Here is a 25,656-nt window from a genome sequence, read left to right on the forward strand (position 1 = left end):
CACTTCTGATGTTGTAATTACGAGTTTGTCGTGTTCAAGTGCTTTGTTGATGGAAAGAATAGAAATCATTGCGGACAGCAGGTAAATTCAATTGCATACAAAATGCAAAAAAATGGTTATTTATATATGGACATATGAAATGACTCTTATCAACCATTCACTACAGAAATGGTTTTCTCTTCCGCCATGTTTAAATTTTATGGCCAGCCCAACTTAGCTAATTTAACCAGAGTTTCCTCATTTTAAATTTACATGTCCAATTTCTGACTAGAAAACTTGAATAGGTTTCGAAGTGAAATCAGAGACAAGGCCAACCCAAACTATTTTGAAAAAGAAATACATCAACACGGAACAGTGCTTGTCAAACTATTTCAAAGGACCTTTAACAGACTGCAGAGCTTTTTGTTGTCCTTTTTAGCCCTGAACAGTCCACATGCTTGAACTTTGTCAAACAAATACCATGGCTACATCCAAAATGACATACTATTTAGAAGGTGAAAAACTGTGTAAAAAGAGTCTGAATTCACAGTATTCATAAGACAGTAGGCGAAAAGTTCTTGGATGGTGTTTTACTTCGGGTGAGATTCTGAAGTGCACATTCAATGGACACTTTACCATCCAATGAGACCACAGGAGAGGATTTGTGAATGGCAGTGACCCAACTGACACTGGCAGGTCATATGGCAATGACAACATGACGTACGTTGTACATCCGAATTAAATTCACACATTCATACTATATAAAAATAACTTTTTTTAATGGTCGCAAAGTAATTACTTATACAAAAGAATTACCAACTCAGAGAGCATGCAAATTCAGACACAGCCAGTGTGTCTTTCTGTGAAAGCGGGATGTCTTCCTGTCGGTCCTGGAACAACATTCCAATGGACCAATCAGATTTTAGAGTTGGGGCTTGAGTAATATTTATTATAAAGAAGCCCATTTCAAGCACTGTTTCCAATTGACTTTTGATAGTCAATGGTTAGAGTTGAGGTTAGCAATGGGGTTAGGAATTAGCTTGTTTGACAAAAAATATAGAATTGGTCTGTGTTTTACTGTATTTCCGTTTATCTTCCCTCATAGCATCATCTTTGTACACCCCAGTGATGAGTGTTTAGCCTCAAATGTTGATGATAAATTGAATCACGATCAAACATCCGGTCCCCAATGGAGAGATGAATCTCAAACGCCAATGACATCCATTGGGTTGGTCATCTTCATTGCTGACGAGGAACATTCAGTACAGCACAGGAACATATATAAATAGGATGTGTCAGTGGTGTCATTGTTCGCGTTGTCGCGCAGATGATTGATAGCTACAATCACAAGAGTAAAGGCCCTTTCCCATTCTCCCTGGTTACCAGGGGTTGCTATTGATTTAGAATCATAATGACTGTACAGCCATCTTTAATTTATTAGCTTGGCTGATATGAATATTTGATGTTCCCACAGGGATATTTCAGCGCCTAAGATGGAGAACGGCAGGATGGAACATAGACAGGTGTAGATAGCAGTTTGCCGGAGCGAGCCGACAATCTCTTGATCTTGAGATGAGATAAAAACGAAAAGGACTCAGGCAAAGTCATAATGCATCATTCTTTTATTGACTAGTTGGAAAAAAACATAACATGAAAATAAATGTTTAGATTAGTTGGTCCCTCAAGGCTCAGTAGATCTAGAACAAAGAGATCCAGGTAAACAAACAAACGTTCAGAAAGCTCGCCTCGCTCTCTCTTTTTTTGACTGAGTAATTAGTCAAGCAGATTTTTTACAGATTTTTTTTTTTCTACAAGGAAATTTGCACATTAATATATATATTTCCTTTTTCATCGAAATATACCCAGCAATAGAAATACTTCTTTTTGTCCATGAAAATCTTATCAAGTCAGCAAAGCATAACTTCTAAAATAACAGACTCCGTTAAAATACTTTACAATATTTTAGTACCAAGTCTATTCATTCTCGGATTCACACAAAAAATATCTATGATTTGGTGCTTTATTTTGGATCTGCTAAACGATAATTTGTCATCACATGCAAATCTATACATCAACCGACAGGCTATTTGATTGTGCACATATCACCCAAAGGTCCCAACTATAGGTTTATGTCAAATCCAAGACATAGACTATTCTAGTGCCTGAAATGGGACATCATTGTGCTTATATACAACTCAACTTTATCCTTTGTACAGATTTAGCTGTCCCTGACATGTTTCGGATTACAGTTAATCAAAACCAAGGTCTGGATTTGTAACAGATAACCCTTGTGTACGTGTATTTGACAATGCCGCGTAAATGTACCACATTTCAGATTTCCATTTCCACAATGCAATAATAGCTTTTCGTTCGTTTTTTCTGTTTATTTTTTAAAATAACCTCTGTAAGGTAATTTGGCCTATTCGATTATGTACGCTCAAAATGAGTTTTAAGAAATAAGTGCTCTAGTGGGATCTCAACCTCGTTCTCTTAAAGGGATAGTTGACCCAAAAATGGAAATTCTGGCATCATTTACGCACATTCATGTTGACCACAAAATAAGATATTTTGAATAATGTTTCCGCTGTTTTTGTCCATAAAGTCAATGGGGTCTAAAACATACTTAACTGAAACTTAAACTAAAACCATTAAAAAAAAACATTTTGATTACTTAAAATAAAAAAGTATAATTTAAATGATATATATATAAATAAAAAATTAAACTTAAATATTTTAACTATACTAAAATAACACTGATTGGACCCTATTGACTTTCATTGTATGAGATTTTTCAGATGAACTATCCCTTTAAATGTTAAACGCACAGGAAGGCACCGTATTAATCATGTGAGATGGTCTGTACGTTTCATTTAGCCCGAAACAATCAATCAACAATATCAGCTAGTCTGAAGCTCTCTTTTCTCTGGCATTGTTAATTACTCCATGCACATCAGCCATTGTTCACCTAGATAATGAAAGCTTTTTATTTCTGGATAGGGTACTTCAGCTGCAGCCTAAATAGCACATGTAGACTTTAGTGTACTACTCGACAGTTCTAATAATCGCCCTAAAAGGGCACACGACATTGTGAGCCTTCATAGACAAAGCCTACAGATGCTACACAAGCTTTGCTTCATTACATCAAGAGCCTCTACACTGTATGTCGCCAATGGCCTCACATTTCACAATGATAGACTTTCTAACACATCACAACTGAGAATCCACTGAGCACAACCTTTTGTTTGCATGCTTACGAGAAGATCAAACCCAGAATGATCAATACAACGCAACCCATACTGTGAGCTCAACCCAAGAGCAACTGCTGACAGATGGGAATACTAGCATAGAGGATAGATCGGATAAATGTGAATGGTGGCGTTTGTACCGAGATACAACAATGGCTTATGCTGGGCAGTGGGATTTGCTCTAATTGACTCTAAATGACGGTTTTGTCCAAAGGCAGAGCGTGCAGCCGTTCACTTCTATGGATTCTTGTCTAGGTCATCTTCACGTAAAAAGTACTGCTCGTGAACACACAGAGCTCATTTTGTGAAATACATGCAAGAAAAGGCATGCCCTTCTCTCAATGAAATTCATTCAAATGTCCCAGGCTTGATTCAAACCCTTAGAGAGGCATATCTGTGATCCTTATTTTACAGGACCGTTTTTTCTTTCCCAACTGTTGCTTACAGTGTTTTCATGTTTGATCTTGGTATTACCTGACAACTAATTTGGCACTATAAACTTGAAATTTGTTCACTCTACTATTCATTCTCACAGAAATGATCAACGACACAGAACAAATGATACAATTAAAAGATGAAAAGCACAATAATTATAATAATTCAATGGTCATAAAATTACAGTATCTCACAAAGAGGCAGTTTCAGCCATTCAGGACTTAGAAGAAGAAAAAAAATGCTATTAAATGACAGGGACACTTAATAGTGGGTTGCGAATGTGTCAGTGGGAAACAAGCTAGTGTTTTAATGCAACTAATCTTTTTTAACCCGAATTACAAACACTGGGAAAGAGTTTGTTTAGGAATTGGACCAATGCCATGGTGTTTCGGATTAATCAAGACATTTAGCATTGATAATGCTGTTGTTGTGACATAATTAGACATGTCCACCCATACTAGGAAACTTCATCAGTTTATGCTAATTATTATTTATAATGTAGGATGTTTTCTGAAATTTGATTTGTTAAGTCTGACAGCAGGTTTAGCTACACATCAAAAACCCAGATGCTAATAATAAATAGGATTCAGTGTTTCATTTCATCACAACGTCCGAAAGCAAAACATAATAACCAAATAGAGGGCTATCTTGTACTTTCAAAATAAAAAAGGATAATCATATTATTAATTTGGGTCATGAACAGACATCCGGATAGGCAGCATTGCAATAAAATTCATGCACTTACAAATATAATCAATCTTTAATCTAATAGCACCCAAATTCACAGTGGATTACCTAGTGCAGAGAAAATATTGGCTTTTGAAGTCAACGAGTAGCTAAATGGAGAGCTATAATAACAGACTTTGACGTTTAACTTGTTTAAGACTTGGTCCACTGAGCGACGTGAGGTATGCGCCTTTACTGCTTTTTATTTAACAATGGGCATGGAAGAAATGCCTCTACACCACTGGTCTAGGACATAATGACAATGATTTCAACTTCATTTAAATGACCAAAGCAAACCTGTTCCAGATCGGAGCCAATGTCGATCAAAACGTTGGACCTGTAGTTGCTGCGAAGTGTTCTTGTACGAGGAGATGAAGGGGAGCCACATGCTACACTGGACTGTGATCGGGCGATGTGTAGGTCATAGTCACTGCACTACACTCGGACGGTTCCCTGGTCCTGCGGAGATCCGAGTACAGCCGTTCTTCGAGGGTAGCCGCTAGCTTGTCACTCAGCTCTTCTGTGATTGTCTGTGGGCCGTAGCTTGTACATTTGTGCGTACATTCATCAGGAGGCTCAGGGGGTGGCAATGCTAGCCTAGAGTTCTCCCGGTCCACCGATTGCTCTCCAGCAATGTCAATTGTTGGAAGGGGCTGTGATGCCTCAAGGACTTCCTTTTCGTTGATGGTTCCACTGCTTTCAGTGCTGGAAGATATTCTTATGTTGTCTGGATCCACATCAGTAGCAGTGTCCTGATCTGCCTTGGGTGTCTCGGGAGTACTGGTTGCACCTTCGCTGCTCTCTTCATCAGGTGCACTAATGATTCGTGGGAGCGTGTTGTGGTAGCTAGTCTCTAAAGGATAGTTGACAGTTTCGCCACGTCGGAGCGGAGAGCGGTACCGGTCAAAAGAGGTTTGGAAGCGCTGGCCGGGGTCGCTGTATTGTTTGGAGCGCTGCCACTGCTTGCGCAGGTGCACGCGAGAACGGTGCTTGGAGCGTAGCGGAGACTCCTGCTGATCGAACTGCGGGTCGTGCCGCAAGTACTCGTTGAAAAGTGCGTCGGTTTTCTCGTCAATGCTGTAGTCGCGGCGGGAAAGGACGGGGGGATGAGGTTGATCATTCCGTTGAGTGAACATCTGGCCGTAAGGGGACCACAGAATGGTGCTCTTGTCCGTTTCCACTCTGTCCGCACCGCCACTGGCACCTGCTGGTTCCTCTTCGAGTTCTTCAAAAATCTCCGTGTCGAAGCTTTCGCACACGGTCCCTTTGCGGCCGGAACTGAAGAAGTTCCTGCGCTCCACGGCGGAGCCGTCTTTACTGCTACTGGTGCTTCCGAACAGTCGCAGCTCCTCAGGAGCACGCGAAGGTGCTTCTATCGAGGCGTAACCGCTGTCCATCTGGAGGAGCTTGCGGTTTCCCGGCTCCCCGTCACTTCCTCTTTCAGAATCGACACTATCCTGCTTACGACTTTTCTCCGATCCCTCATCTAGAGGCAAGTCTGCATCCCCCTCTATCTCATCCCCAATATCCTGCGAGGGGAACCTAGGCCGCCCTCCCATCTCGGTCTTACCCCCTAGAGAGCACACGCTTTCTGCGTCACTACGGACTGAGTCTTTGTCATTGTTGCTGCTCTGGTCGGACGAGACATACCGCTCGAGGGAGGCGCGAAGAGTCCAGATATCACGGTACAAGGTCTGAGGTTCTAAGCTCTCCTGATGACAGCCCATTCCAAGACTCTCATCTGGGGGCTCGGAGGTAAGGCCGATCACCCCGGGGCCCATCGCTCTGCTGCAGCTGGGCTCCACCATCACCTCCACCTCTAACCTGAAGAACAGCACACATATGAAATCAGACAAGCTCATATTCCTGCATATAGTCAGTATTTCTTTAAAAACGCCACAATGTAGCAGAGCATGTTTCATGTCAGTGTGGATCTGTCAAATAAGCTTTCCGTTAAAGCCCTGAGCCCAGATTCAGATATTTGAACTTTTATTTTAACGTAAATATACTGTATTTTTATATAATTTTATTATTTATATAAAATGTCAATGCTCCAAAAACAGTAAATAAATAAATAAAAACGCAAAGCACTATAATTAAAGTCACACTGCTAAAAATATCAAAAAAATTATAGATCCAAACTAAGGTAAACTATTCAACCTAACTAACTGACTATTCCAAATTAGGTAAAAAGTCAACTACTATATTCATTTGTTTTATGTCAGTGTGGGTCTACACAACTGTTCAAAGGTACGAGGACTGTAATTTTTTTATTGTAACATTTATTTGATCGAAAATACAGTAAAAACAGCAATATTCTGAAGTATTATTACAATTTAAAATAACTTTTCTATTTCAATTTAGGGATGCACGATATCAGCCACCATATCGGTATCGATATAATTTTTAATGTTATCATTATCGGCCCAATAAGAAAATTTGGCCAATATATAAATGCCAATAAATAATGGATTATTTCCTTCAGCTGAGACACAGATGCGGATTGTTCACCAAGATGGTTTTAAATTGCTTGAAATATGATTGGGATCACTTCAAACAAGTAAAATAGTACAGTTAAATCTGTCATATAGGCTACATAAAATTATAATGAGAAAATTATAATTGTGTGTTTGGGACGTGGCTTTTAATGGTCAGACTTCTGTTTTGTAATCAGGCTCTCAAAAATTATATAAGTTTTATTATGTCAAATATTTTTTTTTATTTTTTTTTATGAAAAAATTTTTATGAAAATTTTTTTTATATGTTTTTTAGTGTAAAAATTGTAATTCAATTTATCTGCCAATATATCGGTTATCGGCTTTCAAATATAAAGAATTATCGGTTATCGGTATCGGCCAAAATTTTCATATCTGTGCATCCCTAATTTTAAAATGTATTGTATTTCTTTGACAAAGCTGAATTTTCAGCATCATTACTCCAGCTTTCAGTGTCCTTCAGAAATCATTCTAATACACTGATGTGCTGCTCAAGAAACATTTCTCATTAATATGAATGTTAAAAACTGTTGCGCTGCTTAATATTTTTGTGGAAACTGATGCATTTTTTTCAAGATTCTTTTATGAACAAAAAGTTCAAAAGTTTATTTGAAATAGAAATCTTTTTAAACGCTTAATAAAAGTTTTTTTATTTTTATTAATTTTTTTATTACTGACTCCAAAGTTTTGAACGGTACAGTATATCAAATATATTTTGTTTGTTTATTTTTCCTTTCCGTTAAAGCTCTGAGGCCCAGATTCAGAGATGTTAAAACAGATGCCTCCATGAACGCACAGATGGTTGTGACTCACTCTGTGATGGTTCATTCGAGGAGACCACAGCACAGCAACAGATTCAAGAAAGTCAGTTGTAATAGGTAAGCAAATATAAACAAATATACTAATGATGCGATACAAAACCATGCCTATTGACCTTCCTGGACCATTTGGCAAAACATATGCAAACCAATCGCTAAAAATACCAAAAAGGTACACCTGTGGAATTTACCCACACTCAAGGAAACAACTTCCATATTCTAAAGCAAAGCTTTTTGCACTGAAAGCTGATGATGCCATGATACGGCAGTGTGATCAGCGAGCTGAGATCAGTCCAGCATGGAATGGGGAGTGGCGTGGCAGATGGTTGCTATAGCGAATGCATGGGCGAGGCAATTAAAGATACCTGCCGAGGGAGGGTGGGGGTGTGGAAGGGGGGGACAGAAGGCGTGGACTGGGCCGGGTGGGGCAGTAGGTAACATCCCTGGTGCGAGCGATGTATTGTATGAGGTCGATGTGATGGGCGTCATGCTCCTCTTGGTCCATGCTCTCGCTGGCTGCACGTTGCCGCTGGAACTGCCTCCGTTTGGGGGAGCCTTTGGGGACGACATGAAGTTTGCGTCAACAGCCTCACAAAGCAAGTTAAAAGGCTAACATGAAATCAAAATCAACACATTCCAGGTTTTATTGTCAACGATTAATTGATCCACCAAAAACACCTCCATAGTTTCTTGTTAGTATTAGCCAATGGTCACAAGGTCCGTTGTCACCAACAAAGTTCTGCGATTCTGTGTTTCCCAAAACCATTTGCGAACAATGACATTCTTTCATCCAAGAATGACCGAATGTCCGAAAGACATTCTTTTATCTTCGGAACACAAATGAAGAACTTTTTGATGAAATCTGAGAGATTTCCGTCCCTCCACTGAAAGCTGTGCAGCTTCAAAAAGTTCATAAAGTGATAGTAAAACTAATCCATATGAATCGAGAGGTTTAGTCCAGATTTTCTGAATTATGAATAAAAGCCTAAATTCCATCTGTTCAACATATAAAGTGACCCTGTCTCTTCAGAAAATTTTGGACTATACAGCTCATTTCATATTTTTGGTAGTTATGGTAGTTATTGGTAGTTGTGTAGACTGTCAATGGAGGGACCGAAAGCTCTAGATTTCATCAAAAAGATCTTCATTTGTGTTCAGAAGATGAAAGAAAATCTAACGGGTTTGGAATGACATGAGTTTTGATTGGAATACATTAATTGCATTCGGACTTGCCGCAAAAGTGCAAATATTTCAACGCATCCAGAGCTCAAATCAAATCCGAAATCTGCATACGCTTTACTCCACGCAGCTCCTGTAATACTCTCCATTGAAAATGAATGACTTCTGCTCTGTCATTTGTTGGCGATAGTAAAAAAATGATGCAGGCCATTGGATAAAGTTAATCGACAGTAAAATAAAGAAATAAGCCCTGCGAAGCCGTGTTTTACAGTGGATTTAGAACAGCTAAGGGCCGTTGTTAGGCACAACGTGAAGCTAAATCCACTGTAAATCACGGCTTCAAGGGGCTTATTGCTTTAATAAAACGGTTACTACAAAAAAAATATTCATTTATATATTTATTTTATTCATAAAATAAACACCAGCAACCAAAAATATAACGTTATAACACATTTATTCCTCCGCCAAGCAGTGTAGTTCCAAAGACATGCAGCAACAAAAAATCACGGCAGTTGCGCAGTAAGTAAGGGATAATGTAGAGCTAGGCGGTTGTTATAGCGAATACAACCCCGACAGGCTTATCAGGAATCAGCCTGAATGGGTTGTATTCGCTATAACAATCACCGCGCTCTACATTATCTCGCTTATTACATGGCTACCTACCAAATAAATCAATAATTTGACACAAAATATTGATTTAAAAAGGAGTTTATTGATTTAAAAACGATTGTATTGCTTCCGCTAAAGAACACCGTGTCCATGGCAACGCTCTGTTTTTCATGGCAACGGTGTGTTATCCTTAGCAGCGGGTCTGTTATCAAGCAATAACAGACCGCATTCTACATTAGAATTCAACCAAGCCATGTAATAATACTAATGTAATGCGGTCACAGGTGTATGTTTGTTGAGTAATTTACAACGGCTCAACCAATCAGAATCAAGGAATGGAACGATCCGTTTTATAACGTTTATTTAGGCGTTGTTTTGGCAAACTTGCATTTGGTCTAGCTCCATTTTTGGTATATAACATGGATTGTCTATAAACTGTCAATTATAAATTTTAATAATACACTTTAATTTGTATTAAATTCGTTAAATTAATTAAAAAATATATATATTTTTGTGAAATAATTATTTTTTAAATAATGTAATACTTAGTTGAAAATCTGCCTCTAATGGCTTTTTATGTGTATTCTAAACATAGTACATTAGTTGTAATGCATTCAAAAAACATAATTAACATATACACAATATGTATCTTATTAGTTAATCAGGGCACTCTACAATGGAAATCCATTCCATTAGAGAATTGCTTTAATCATGACCTTATTGTTCCACAGAATAAATAAAAAATTATCGTTTGAAACGCTCTTTTTTGCCTTCTCTCCTTAAAAAAAATAAAAAAAAATTGGAATGGAAGAGCCCTGCGTCAACCGGCCATCTGCTTTATAAGAGTGAGTCTTGGCACACACATATAGCAGCTCCGTCTTGGCTGAGGGAATATTCTATAGTCTGCCACACACTGTGTGTGTGTGTGTGTGTGTGTGTGTGTGTGTGTGTGTGTGTGTGTGTGTGTGTGTGTGTGTGTGTGTGTGTGTGTGTGTGTGTATGTGTGTGTGTGTGTGTGTGTGTGTGTGTGTGTGTGTGTGTGTGTGTGTGTGTGTGTGTGTGTGTGTGTGTGTGTGTGTGTGTGTGTGTGTGTGTGTGTGTGTGTGTGTGTGTGTGTGTGTAGCAGACTATAGATTACTATCGAATATAAAGCCGACCTGTTTCTCTGCTCCATGCTACACGAAGGCACTAAAACTCTATTAAGGTCTTCAATCATTTTCCAAGGAAATACACAATGCAGGGGCTAAATGAAAAGCACAGAAACATTCAATATTGCTTTGCATCTAAGCCCTGAGGCTAGGAAACTGATCGCTTCACAGGTTCATAACACTGTCTGTACTTTCCACAGCAGTGTTCTTTCACTTCCTTTCATGCTGACAGAGCTGAGAGGATCAACCGAAAGATTTTTACAGTAATACTTATGTAATCAAACAACAGCATTCTAGTTAATGCATTCATTCATGTTTATTCATTCAGTCTCATCAGCTACACCATGCGCTTTTCTCATTATTTAAATAATAGGCAGAACAATATCATACTGGCGCAGCAAGCATTAATAAGCTTTTTGACATGTCAATGTATGGGCAAAAAAGACTACATTTTAAGCTTTTCATTGTCTTAACCACAAATTATTGTTCAGGAAATTAGCCAAATTTAAGCAAATGCACTACTTAAAAAGGTATTGCATTTTTTTTTTTGGCAGAATATGGGAAGTTGTGTGTGGAGTGATGAATCACAATGAAACATGAGTTGCATGGTGATGCTCCAGAGTGGTGTCATCAAAAATCTGCTGAGAAATATAATAATAAATGCATCTCTACCGCAGTGAAGCATGGATTGTGCGGAGAGCCTTTTTAGCTGCTTGTATTAGTGAGCTACTTCACTGTGAAAAGTCATTTAATGCTGTGGAGCACAGGAGAATATTGCACAACGGCTCGCTTCCCACAACTGAAAAGCTGTTATATAAAGAGGAACGATCAGATTTTACTTTTCAACAAATTGTGAGTCCATCAGGTTCATGTTTTGACCTGGTCAGAGTCCAGATTTGAACCCTGTTGTGAATATTTGGTCTCATTTTAAACTCAAACAAACTGGGAGACATTTTTCAACTACCGTTAACATGAAGCCGTTAACATGAAGTGGAACAACACCGACTGTTCTTCCTGTAAAATCTGTGCAAGATGCGGCTATTCCATATATCTACAGTATATTTGTGCAGTTCATGCAAATTTACTGACCAGTGATTTGTGATTAAAATAGCTAGACCGTTAAAAGACCACTAAATATTTGGCCCCTCTTTATGTTTTTTTTTTTTTGCCCAGGAATGTATAATAAAGAGGCAACAGAAAATGTAAAGAAGAAGAACATGCGATTGAGCCAGTTTTGAAGGATCATGTGACACTGAAGACTGAAGAGTAATGATGCTGAAATGTCAGCTTTGCATCACAGGAAAAACTGTATTATGTATCAAATAAATGCAGCCTTGCTGAGCATAGGATATTCAAAAACATTTAATAATTGTATTGACCCCAAACTTTTGAACGGGACTGTCAATTACATAAATGACCTAAAACTGTTGTGGACACAATGTGCAAACAACACAACACTGTTGTCTAAACAGTCTTTGTAAAGGAGATTCTAATATGGGGGTCATTGGCATTAAATACAGTCGATTTTTTAAAATATACAAATCAGCATACAGCAATTCCATTATAACATGCACTAAAAAAGTACAAAAAATTGAATTAACAGTCTGTTAATAATTAATAATGAAATTCACACCGAGTGCTGGATGTGTCACTGACCTCTCATGTCTAGACTTGAAGCTCTTTGGCTGCTGTCAAACTTCCATTTCTTGATCTTGAAATAGGGACTTGCTCCCTCAAGGCTGGCGTGTCGGCGGAGCTTGGTGAAGAACTGCAGCATCGGGCCCTGCGGGGCCCCTCCAGACGAGGACAGGGCCGTGGCTGAGGCCGATGCACCCTCTCTACCATTACCCATGATGCCTGCGCTCCTGCCGACTCCTCCTCTGACCTCCATCTGTTTTTGTTCGCAAGATGACATAATTGCAATATAAAAATTATAAGAGATGAATTATCGGCATCGGCCGATAAGCTTAACTCTTTGGGTCTTTTTTGCAGGACTTTTATTTTGAAATTACTGAGAACGTCAATGCCTGAGCGGCCAAATCTCTCATAGGCTTTATGCCGAACGTCACATGACCAAACAGGAAACAGGTCTAGTTGCCGGAGAAAGTACGGCGGTAAGAACTGACGCGTTATCTATGGACTTTAAAGGAAATCAGCTAACCTAGCTAGTTCTTTTTAGTGTTGGTGTTTTATTCGATTTAAATATCTGAATGTTCGAAGAAAAATGTGAGAGGAAAAAAACTTTTAGATATCAGTCTGCATATCCAATGGACACATGGTTATGCATGTGTTTTTCTTATCTTTAAATTAAATAGTGAGATATCATATCAGCCCTCCTCTCTAAAATATCGGTTGCGCACTAATTATTATGCGTCGGTGGGTGAGTGTATTAGTGTGTGTGACTCACTAGACATGGACTGGAGGGCTCGGGACCGGCCGCCGCAACGCTCTCACAGAACGTTGTGTGTACAGTGGAGTTGAGAGCGTCGCCAGGAAGGGCAGAGCTGGGACTGAGACTTCGGCTGATCAGGGCAGTCTGTGGCAGTGAACATACTGGTGGCTGTGCATGGGACAAACACAATGCGTGTTATTGCATATGGCCGTAATGAGAAACAAACCTAAACAAACAAAATCCTGCAGTCATTCGAAATTTGTCTAGTACAGATATTAAAAAAATTATCAAAAGCTTCAGACTGAATAACTTCATTGGAGCAGCATTCTAACATCATATACTAACTAGGTACGATGAAACCGATTTGAAACCAATGAGATTTGACTGTGGGAGGGGCTTCCTTGTGTAATGACAATTAAACGGATTTGTTAAAATTTGACAGCCAATCAGATTATATTTGATGTTTCTCATACGGAATTTTGGACCAATGAGATTTGACTGTGGGAGGGGCTTCCTTGTGGAATGATGATGAAACCGATTTTTAAAATGTGACAGCCAATCAAATTATATTTAATGTTTCTAATATGGAATTGTGGACCAATGAGATTTGACTGTGGGAGGGGCTTCCTTGTGGAATGGCTTTATTCGCAATATCAAACTACCATTATACTATTTTTGTAGACAACATATTGTGCAAATACTGTGTACTATATGCAAATTTCCTATATGCATGCCATGCAATAATTAAATAACCGACAATTTTTGCAAAAATTAGTTATATACAACAGAGTACACTGTGCTGTGTACTGTATCCCACAATGCACATTCTTAATAATCTTTTTCCAGCATGAATAAAACAGCTAATATTCTGCATATACTATAGACTGCCATTCTTGCACAGTTTGAGTTACAATTCCAAAATAGCTGTATTTATTTATTTATTGTAAATATAGGAAATGTAAATACTCTAAAGTGTTGTCAAAAGTTTGTAGTCAGTAATATTTTTTTACATTTTTAAAAAGAAGCTGGAGCTGCTTAGGACAACAACAACAAAACATACAATTTGAGGGATACAGTAGGATTTATTGTATGTCATGCCGCTTCATCATGACATGACTAAGGTAAAGTAGGAGTAAAAGCTATCATGTTAAAACATCAGTGACCCCAATATCTAGATAGATCAATTGCTCCACAGCATAAACGTCTCCATACACACCATATCACTCGACAAACTGACAATCCGTCATGACCTCAATGATTTCAACTGACATCATACTCTCCTATTAGCAGAGCAATGTGACTGTCACCTGAAAAATTGAGAGGCTGGATTTAGCGACGGGGCGCGTTGTCATGGCGATACTGTTCTCTGATGACTCACACTCGTGGATGGTGAGTATCTGGAGGGCGGGTGCAGGGAAGTGGAGGTGGGTGAGCCGCGCGTTCTTCAAGTGATGGAAGTCGCCCTCCGTAAGCGTGTACCTGAGGGGAGATGGAAAAATGACACACACTGTTAGTATTTTTCACTTCATTCTAGATTTGCATCACAAATATATCACAGGAGTGTTTGCTGAAAATGTCTTTTAGATAGTTAAAGATGAGCGGACTGTGCTAGATTTATGCATAGTTCCTGTTAGATGAATGATTATATAGTTATATTTCATTAAAAGAATGATATAAAAATAATTATTTATAAAATATATAATTATATAAATATCTCTGTGTGTTATTTTAAACACATTTTCCTTAAAGAAAACAAAAGTGAAATGTGACAAATGACAAAATAAATTATATGATTATTAAATTATTAAAATAAATATAAATTCAAAGTCTTTATTTGAGAGGTCATATAAATGTATGCAGAAGTAAGTATTAAAGAATTAAATGTTTAAAAAAAAAGTTTTAGATAATATTATAACAACACACACAGACACACACATATATATATATGACCTAATTAATTAAATTTAAATATTCAAAATTTTTAATGCTTAAAAGTTCTTCAAATAAATTTTAAATAATTAAAATTAAATGCTTGTTTTTAAATACTCTTACATTAAATAGTAAATATACAAAGTATAAATTTAATACTTATGCATTCATTTTTATGACATTACACATAAATTAGAGATTATTTGAAAAATGTGTACTACAAAACATTAATTTGTCAAATTACATGACTTTTTTTTTTTTTGTACAAAATACATTCTCATAAATTCAACCCCAAATCTTGATGTTGACAAAAGCCCATGTTATTCACCAAGAGCTAGTGCATCTGACAGACACAGATGTAAATGTAAAACGCATACATAAAGGAATAATGAAAGCTGCGGCTGTGAATAGGAGCTGCTCTGTGCGTCTAGAGTGGGCGGCATGAGTGAGTGGGCGGCTGACCTTCGACCTTTCTCCTGTGTTTTTTTGCTATGATCGAAGAGTGCTGCTTCGTTGAAGGAGACCCGGCGGCCGGTTGTGCCCGTGGAAAGGAAACGCTCTGTCTCCATGTCGTGGGAGCTGGCTGCCGACAGGCACTCTGACTCATCAATGCGAATCGTAATCTCTGTGCGGGGAGAGACGGATTAGACCAGAGGACGTATTTGTTTTTCACATAATGCCCTTAGTTGATGTATGCGAGACTGCATAAAGTACAAATGTCGCTTTAACTTGACCTCGACATTTTACCTGAAGCATGTATGTAAATACATATGGAAATGAATTAACTTGGAGGCTGACATACAATAGAAACATTAACTTCATTAGTGAAGTTCTTACCATGCACTGGCTGGGCCTCCTCAATATAGGTGGTATTACTTTTCTCGGTGTCATCGCTAGCCCTGAGGCAAACAATGAACCTTCAATGCAAACATGTAATGAGTCAAATTCAAACTTATGTAAATCTCATTCATAGCATGCATAAGTGGGCCATTCTCAAAATATGGTGACAAACATGTTCCTGGAGTTTGATTCTTTTGCTTTGCACATTTTTTTAATTTTTTTATTTTGCATAGAAAATCCCTTTAATATCATATTATATTGATATATACTGTACATATATGAATATATAATATATTAATATATGTTAATTATATTTAAAATATATTATATCACAAAGTTATTAAGTTAGTATTAAACATTGATGTAACCCTGGTTTTATCCCATTGTTTTGCTCATTTTATTTTCTTATTATTATATTACATTATATTATAAAGTAAATAATAATACATTTAACGTAACAATAGTGTTTGTATTTTTTTTAGTGGTATTGTTAATGTTAAAAACTATAATAAAATAATACTCCAAAAGTTGTGAAAAAGGACTTCCTGTTCAAATTTGCACATGGAAATTCCCTCACTAGATTGAAAAGTTAGAATTTAACCTTTAAAATAAATTGTATGTTTACTTTAAAATGTAATTGTTAGTCAATACTGATGATGTCATTCTGCACTACACCGATTATTGTCCAATCAATCGCTGGAATAAAAATACCCCTCCCCCTAATGCCACCTGCAACCAGGGCTGCGTTCGGCCCAGACAAAAAGTTGCTAAACGTTTTTTAAACGGAAACGGTGGTGCGTTGAACACCCTGTTCTGATGACGCAAGAGTTGCAACTATGGAAGCTGAGGGCATAGATAGCCATATAAGGCTAGATGTCTTAAGGCGGAGTTTCGAACGGCATCACCGGTGGCCATTTTGTCACAGGCAAGCTTTCTGGTGAGCTCTGTGGTACCTGATGTAAGGTGAGTGATCAGCACGAACACAAATCCTCTTATCTCGCCGAAATCTTGACGGATTTACAAACGGTTTGGTTTCTTACAATCGTAATTCACGTGGCTATAATTCTGAATGCTTGAACATGTTGAAATATATAATATTATAATTATTCAGAAGTATGCAGTGTTATAACTACATCTCTGACGTTTATAACAAAACAAACCGTTTGAAAATCGGTAGAAAATTTAGCAAGTTATGGTTATTTTAAAGGTACATGCACCATTAAAACACAATGTTACGAGTGAGCAAGCCCTCTGTGGCAAGATGGCCACCGTGTGCGGACGTCGACCTCCATTGGCCAGCAGCACGGACGAGGTATCTAGCCTTTATTATATGACGATATCTATGGCTGAGGGGGCCATTCTTTGTGTTATTTTTGAAGAATATTCGGAGCTTGATGAAATCGGTATAAATACGCGTTTAATACTGCAAAATACGATGTGACAGTCACTGCCCATGCCGTACAGAATAAAAGAGAACATCCCAATCGAGTGAAGGGATTTGTGGAAATTGCGGTTCCTAATTATTGTGATCCAACATTTGCCTCGCATTTCATGATGAAAATATAAACATTTGAGGTGAAGGATAATCCACTTCTTACCTCCGAGACAGTGTTATGATCTATATGACCATATTATTTTAATTGTGAGTATTAAGCCTATCATTATTGCTGATCACTGTTAATATGCTATATTTTTACTATAAATCTCTTACGACAAACATGTTTTCTAATATCTTCAATTGTTGCGTATACCGAGGTGCGGCGGACACATTTGACCCATTGTGCGCGCTGTCTCTTTAATACCGCGTGGTATATATACAAGTTGCTGCTGATTGGATGACATTTTTGACACACCGACCAAACAAGAGAAAACGTATCTCAAACCCCATTGCACACGGTTGCAAACCGTTTCCAGAAAACATGTCGCTCAACCCGGAAACCGTAGAAAAACGTTGCGCACTGGTTTGAGCTTGTACATGCCCCAGATATAAAAGTAGTAAATCATGGCTGTGATGTAATTTAAAACCAATTGAGATGTCCTGCCCAAACTTCCTGTTTCAATACGAAACATGATTTAATGGGGTCTTTAAACGAGGTTTTGCAATATTTTGAGAATGTCCCAATAGTGAACAATTCATAAAAGAATCATTTATTCACATTCACCTGCGTTTGACATCTAACTAAATGCCACATGATAGGGAGAATAACAACACCGGCTTTATTACGACAATATACGGTTTGATTCGCCATAAGGCACTGTGGGTAATGAGAAACTGGAAATGAGTTTCCAGTCCTCTAACCACAGCGCACGGTGCCACACTGCGAGAGTGTGTGTGTATTAGTGGGTGTTGGCTAGAGTGCACTCTCTCCCGCACCAGGAGTGATTTATCGTGGCTGATGGCTGCTATGAGATCTCATTATACTCGTCATTTGTGTGAGCCTGCACTCCTCCAGGCTGCCTGGAGAGCAGACAGACTACACCTCTCAGCAGTCACTGACAAATACACCCAGGCTGTGACCAATGTGCACTGAAAACATTTTCGGGACTGAGCGTCCTCGGCTTTCACGGGAGGATCTGTTTATTCCAGTTGAATCTCTGCGTTACGGTTCTTTCTGATGTATAATTTAGCGTCAAACATAATCATATGCATCAGCTGTCAGAACTGTGACATACGCAGCAACATGCAACGATGATTCAATCTGCAGACTGTCATAATGTATATTCATAATGAAAGCATTCTCTTTTAATCTATGCTATTTTATGTGTAAACTGTAATTGTTTCAGTGTTTTTATGACGCGTTTTAAGTTAAATACGCTTCTGAACGTAAAAACACGTCCTGTTGAAAAAAATCCTGAATTGTATTATCAATATCAATCACTGATACAATGTGCTAACAACATGGATATTTTGTTATACATTTTGCAACCATTTTAAGGGTTTTACATTAAAAAAGGATCTGTACATCTGTACAAAATCCAGAGGGGCTGGTCTGAATAGATAAATATAGAAATATCACTGAGATTTAAAAAATAAACAAAGTGCACATCGGTGTTGTTATTGCTAACTAAAACTCTTTTAAAAACTTGAAATAATTGAAATAAAGCTGAGGTAAGTAAAAAAATAAATATTAGATAAACAACTATAAATGAAATAAGACATTTTGCCTTGAACTGAAACTGAAAGTGCTAAAATGACTAAGAAGTAAGAACAGAAATAAAAATAAATTAAATCTAAAGAGAAATATTTAAAAACAAAGAAAAAAATGACAAAAATACGTTACAAAATTAAGCTGAAATTAAAACATATACAAGTATACGAAAGTATACAAATAAAAGCTAATTCAAAATATTAATAAAAACTTCATCAAATATTAATACTAAAACATCACCTACTACTACTACGACTAAACTAAAATACAACACATGTGAAGGTAATTTATTAATTAGTATCTGTTTTAAATAGATACTGCAGTTGCACCACATGACATTTTTCCGGGAGAAGAACAAAGCGGGAAATGTTAGGTTGAATATTATTGAAGTTCCCAATCCCAACATCGGATTGGTTGACAGAAATATATTAATATACAATATATACAGAAGTATATTGATTTAGGGGTGTGTCAATGTATAAATTGATTGATTGGATTGGTCTTACCACGCATGGCGTCTGTCCCCTTCACAACATCGACGACAGACAATCAGAAGGACAGAGAGCAGGACCAGTGTCCCCCCGACAAAAATGGACAAGAGGACCAGCAGGAGGACATAGCCATTCTGTGTCCCTGACGACAACGGGACGTCCTAAGTAAACACCAGAGAAAGAAACAAACCAGTCAAAGATGAAATTCCTTCTCCGAGTACAACCGCATGACTTCAATTTTCACATTATAAAGGTTTCTCCAATTACGTTGTCCAACTTTTTCAGGTCTCATAACCTAGAAAAATGTTACAATTTTACTGACACATAAACCAGAAGACACTGTGTTTTTCGCAGCAATGCCATATAAGAATAATTTTGGTTCCTCAAATAACCTTTCAGAGAAGTTTTTAATAGGACATTTTAATAATCTAAAGGACCCTTTTCTACTATAAAGAACCATTTGTCCAATGGAAAGTTCGGTGGATGTTAAAAGGCTCTTCATGGAACCATATTCCAATAAAGAACCTTTATTTTTAGCGATATTACATAAAGCCCAGCCTCTGGAGAGGAGGACCTTCAGGTGTGGGGGCTTTTGTGTCTGAGAGTTGAGATGTTAAGTACAGTGTTTGTCAAAGACGAGTTTAGAAAGATCTAGAGGCGACAACAGCCACGGAGACAAGAACGGAAGAGACAGTAGCTTTCTTCGTCAAAGACATCAAAGCACAAAGGCATACAGTACCGTTCGCCCTGCCGCCTGCTTAATTGTCATCTTCGTTCATGTATGTGAAGAGGTGTTCAATGGAAAGAATGCTAAATAGGAGCATAAGAACAAGGCCTTTGGCTCATATATGTAACACCTTACAATTACTCTTACATTATTCAGTTTCAATTGGTGGAGCACAGCATCCTAATTACCCAGAAGACATTGTTCAGTTGAGGATCAGGGAAGACTTTATTCAGATCGGGTCTATTATTTTGTAAATGAAAGCGTTTTGAAGGCTAACCCCCCGACATTAACCCGGATTGGCAAAAGTGAAGGATGTTCTCAAAGGAGAAACTGGGAACTCTTTCATGGAGTAGCATTGTTTTAAGTTTTAAGAAGAAGTCAGACCAACTTGTTTCAAGACCAACATGTTCTTTTAGAGCAGTTTCACCGTCACTGAACAACACTGATTTGAAACGGTCAGTAATACAATAAAAAAGAAGATTACTTTTGTTGTTTAACATTAAATGACACCGACAGCAGGTTAATTAGGCTGCTGTCACTTTAAGACCGAAAGCACAGATAATACTGACAAGCATTCGATTACTTTCCCAACTGTTTATGTTCACTTAAGACTGTGTTTAAGTGAAACAGACATTTTAAGATATTTTTGTGTGTATTTGTTCGTTAAAGTGCACGCCGAATCCCAAAGTGACCTGTTGTCCGTGATCTCAGATCGAGCGCACAGTAAGGCACCAGGGGAACAGCATCTCTTTTGCAGCTCAATACACTTTTAACTCTTTATTTAGTATCGAGCATGCCAACGGGAGATTGTATTTACGATAGTCATGTTACATGTTACTGATTTGGATGTTATGTAGGAAGGGAGACAACGCTTCCCTTTAAAGGAAAGGAATTTGCATTGTGTTTTTCATCGTTGGAAGCCAAAATCAAAAACTAAATTAAGATTCTATTACCCGCTCAGCCCTAGTCATTAAATTATATGTGAAAGCAAGAGGACCGCCTGGAAGTTCGGATCGGTGGTTTGCGTGGTTTACTGACATTTCGGCAAACGAAATTGAAAAGATTTTTTGTTTTCGGACTAACTGTTTTGGAGAGCTGAAATCTCTGATCGAAACAGCAATGTTTAGTTAGAGTTTCTACCGTTCTGATGGTTTCAGCATCTATTTCATGCACACATCGTGGATAAGCTTAAACGGCTAACTAAAAATGATGCTACTTCACAAGAGTGCCAGAGCAGCAACACCTAAAGTTTCGTAAAAATACAGCTAAAATTACGAGGCGGCTCATTGGCGTAGAACTCTAATACAGCTTAATTTATCACCTGAGAACACGATGCCCTGAACCGAAAACCGAGTTCAATTACCCAAATTGAATTACCGAAACAATTTTTCGGCTAAATGAAATGTTCGGTTTTGATGTTTCTGTAAAAAAGAAAACTATTTCGGTGCATTATTAATTGTTGTTCAAAACCTGTATGCCTTTCTTTCTTCCATGGAACAAAAATGGAGAAGTTTTCAAGAACAATTTTGTGAATTGATTCATTGAAAAAAATCTGAGTCATTGAAAAAAAAAATCATGAAAGTGATTCATGAAATGAAATGATGAATTGACAAATCACACTGCTTTTTGGCCTTTTTGAAGATTGACATTTTCATTCCCGAATCATCGTGATTGCATGGAAAAGAGCAGCTAGGACATTCTTCAAATGTTCTCCTTTTTAGAAGAAAGTCTGGAACGAGTAAATGAATCATATTTGAGTAAACCATTACTTTAAGCCTTACATAAGGTCCAAAAAAATCCCGGAACATCCTGGAATTAGTTGCTATTCCTGAATAAATCTCTCTATTCTAACCTAATCGAATGATGCTGCTTATGCCGGTAATTGAAGTTCCTGACGGTAACTCTGGGTTCTGATGCTCTATCACATCGTCTGACGGCGCGATGGATTCGGTCTGACACAAACTTCTCTCGCAAAGGGCTAATTTGCTTAGATCTTATGGTGGATCCAATTACAAGGGATGCAGAACAGGATATTTTTGCTTCGCATGTCTGGAGATAGCTCTGCAAAGAGAGGGAATGGATGTAATGAAAGTAACCAGCACAGGAAGGAGAAGCGCAAGTACTTACGGTGTGTTCTGTTAGGTTCCATATGGCAGACTCATTGCTCATGGTCCAAGCCAGAGAGAGTGTCCCCCTGAGAAAGACATTACAGGAAGTCAGGCGGCTGCTTTGAAGCCGGCTATGGCACTAAAGACGGATTTGAATTCTCTTTTTAGAAGGAAAATAAAACGAATGCATCCCTGAACTGGCAGCTTCTTTAGAATGATCAGCTTTTAAACAAGAATACAGTTCCCGGTCTCCTTCTTAAAACATATTTTCTTCACAATTCATGTATATACAAACACATACTTATGCATTCCAAAGTCACCCTTTCCATCCAATAACCATTTCCTTTTTTCATCCAGTCTGAGGCCCAGCACCATATGCTCCCTTTAACACCATTAACACTGCAGATTCTGCCCTAAACTGCACAGAAACCCTCTCTCACACTCCTGCACACTCACCTCCCAAGCAGTCCTCGTTTCTTTAATGCTGCGACGCTGCCTTTTCTCCCATTATCTGAAGGCGGCGTGTGTTTGTGTGCATGAGATGCAGAGATAGCAGTGTGTTTAACGGCTCGGACTGCGAAGCCTTCAGCTTCCACTGCATACTCATCCAGCTTCTGCCCACCTACCTGTTTTCATAGCTTCTCTCTCTCTTTCTCCCTCTTGGAGTCTTTAGCATTAGGCATTCCTGAGATAATTCAAGCTCATTCTTTTGCGTCTCGGAAGCATAATGATGCTGTATTGTGCGCACCTAATGCACTGCGTTATTAGTTATGGTTATTGAAACGAATCAAGAGAGACCCATTTAGTACCATTCGTGGACTAATTCTTTCAGATGTCATTGGCAGATTTCACTCGCAGAGATTCACTCTCTTTGGTTTTCACCATTAATGAAATATTTAGCTGTACGATATACTGTAAAGAGCGTTTTTACTCAATATGACCCTCGATATGACCCCTTTGTAGCCCAAGTCGTCAGGTTAATTTGGTTAATAATTTGGCATAAATAAAACTAGTTAACGTTACCACATTAAGCACATTTTATGTTATTTGAAGAAACATATTGTACGGTTTCTAATAATTATCTAAATATCATGAACGTTTTGCATCATATGCTCCTGTGATTCTTCTTGTCATGCCTGGAAGACTCCGCGGAGGTGTAGCACATTCAAACATCTCTTCCATAAGCATTTCTTAGATTATTTACATTAATTCTTTAAAACGAACCAGAACCTTCATGTATTATCCTCATGTACACTTGTATTTTCATATTACTGGTCCTTGTTTTATTTTTTAATTAGTACCAACACTTATCTTTCTCATCATCACTACTGATTAGTATTAATACTCCATTGTTACTGGTAACAAATTGCATTTGTTTTTCTTTGTTTCCGACAAGTACTTAAAATTAATGTTGGTTGATTTGATAAAAGACAAAAGTTGTGATAATAAAGCATGCTGTTTTACCTTTACCTAAAGTTTTACCAAAAGTTTATATTGCATTTTGTTTTACAACTTATCCAGGTCATCGTGATTTTGCCAAATAAGACAACATCATGTCCAAAAATGTTGTCCTAACCATATCCCTACCCCTAAACCCATAACTTATCCCTAAAATCAGAGTGAAATGATAGGTGAATAACACTGATGTAGAAGCACCTAACCCTGGTTGCAAATGCAAACCTAAACTTGCCACAAACTGTAAACTTGTCCTCAAAATCTGATTGGTTGATTGGAATGTTGTTCTAGGATGAATAAAGATATTGATCCAGGAACATGTTGCACTTGGGGAAATCACGTACACCAACTTATTCAATAGATACTAGTATATTTTTAAACACTAGTTAACATTTTTTAACCGTAGTCTACTAATATATAGCTAACTGAGCTATTCTGAGTGTTCATTACATATGACATGTAATAAAAGAATGGTCATTTGTTAGATTTAAAAAATATTACTAATAACAGTGATCAATTCTAGTGCCTACAAGAATCGAATCAATAAGTAACGTTACTAAGGCTGGAATATATACTAGGTACTATTGAGATAAGCATTAGGATCGACTGAATAGCCTAGTAAAATTGATTAGTCAGTATTGGACAACTTGCTTGTAAAAAACTATTAGTAGGATAAAAATAGATACTAGTTAGTCTATATGAATAAATGTTCAAACCGCTTGCCATAGTCAACAAACAGGCGATAGAAAACCCATAAATGAATTAAAATCTCATTCCAAACCAGTGATGTCCAGGCTATTATTTCTAATCGATAACCGTTTAAATCACATGATAACCCATGTCTGTTTTCCAAAGCTACTGCTTGAAGATATTCTCCGCATTTTAGACTAACATAATTCCCCAATATAATAAAGCACGATGTCATTCTAAGACACTGAGCGCTCATCACGGAAACAATAGCAGTGAATGACAAGCAAACAAAACTCACCTAACTACAATTCACGTGGTCCATGAGACAAAAAGCTCGCACACGATTCCCCGATCTTCTCTTTTATTTGGGGTTTTAAATCTTTGTGTATTTATGAATGAAGTGCCCCGTTAAACACACCCACTCTCCCATCGCCCAGTGATACTGTGACGTCAGAGTGAGGTGCAGCGTTACTTATCACGAGTGTCTCTCACGCCCTCATCTGATGATGTTATGGAAATGAGGTAATCCCCCATTTGAGTCAGTAAAAATCCTCAGTAACGGGCAACCCCATGCGGTCTGGTCTATATATATAGCTAAAAGTTTTAACTAAGGTCAGCAGGGTTGGTAGTTTTCTTAGAAAAGCTCTTTCTATGGACCTGAGATGCAAATTAGCATATGCATATGCTCTCTATGTGCAATGCATATGTTTCATCTTTTGGCTGGAAACATGTGTTTTGCACTGTCCCTTATTCAACTGAACTAATAAATAAGGCCTATATATCATGTTTAATAGAACAATGCAATATAGAGTAGAGAACAGTAAGTTATACATCTATTTGAAGTGAATCATTATTATGTTTCAGTGATGCTCCATTCGAACAAGAACAAATATTCAATTCGTGCGATGAATATTGAAATTGATATTTACTGAGCGCCCCCTCCTGGTCGTACAGCACATTACACCCTTAACGTAGTTGAATGTGGCTAGTTTTTACCTCAGTGAATATTTCTCACAGTAAGTTTATATATATATATATATATAAACTGATATTTTAAAGACAAAATAAATGTACTACATAAAGGACACTGAACATTTTGATAGTTATTGCACAGGAACAAAGATACAGCTCACTTATAAGCCAGGGTTTATGAGCAAGGTTTCACTTAAACAATCATGATGAGACACAACCTGATACTGCAAAAATGGAAAAGGTAGTATTTCAAACCAATTGTTTGACCA

At 37.8% G+C, this 25,656-nt stretch overlaps 1 protein-coding gene across 1 annotated transcript; it reads right to left on the reverse strand.

The window, feature by feature from the left end:
* Positions 1-1,619: 1,619 nt before the first annotated feature.
* On the reverse strand, positions 1,620-24,863 carry cbarpb (CACN subunit beta associated regulatory protein b). Its single transcript, XM_079592198.1, has 10 exons — positions 24,714-24,863; positions 22,290-22,356; positions 19,451-19,596; positions 15,793-15,872; positions 15,418-15,580; positions 14,334-14,505; positions 13,042-13,194; positions 12,291-12,525; positions 8,064-8,253; positions 1,620-6,209 (listed from the first exon to the last, which is right to left on the reverse strand). The coding sequence occupies exons 2-10, from the start codon at positions 22,329-22,331 to the stop codon at positions 4,775-4,777; spliced, it is 2,616 nt and encodes an 871-aa protein (XP_079448324.1). The 5' UTR covers positions 22,332-22,356; positions 24,714-24,863; the 3' UTR covers positions 1,620-4,774.
* Between the last annotated feature and the right edge of the window lie 793 nt (positions 24,864-25,656).

Source organism: Phoxinus phoxinus (genome assembly GCF_949152265.1).
Source record: "Phoxinus phoxinus genome assembly, chromosome: 20".
Classification (NCBI taxonomy): domain Eukaryota; kingdom Metazoa; phylum Chordata; class Actinopteri; order Cypriniformes; family Leuciscidae; genus Phoxinus; species Phoxinus phoxinus.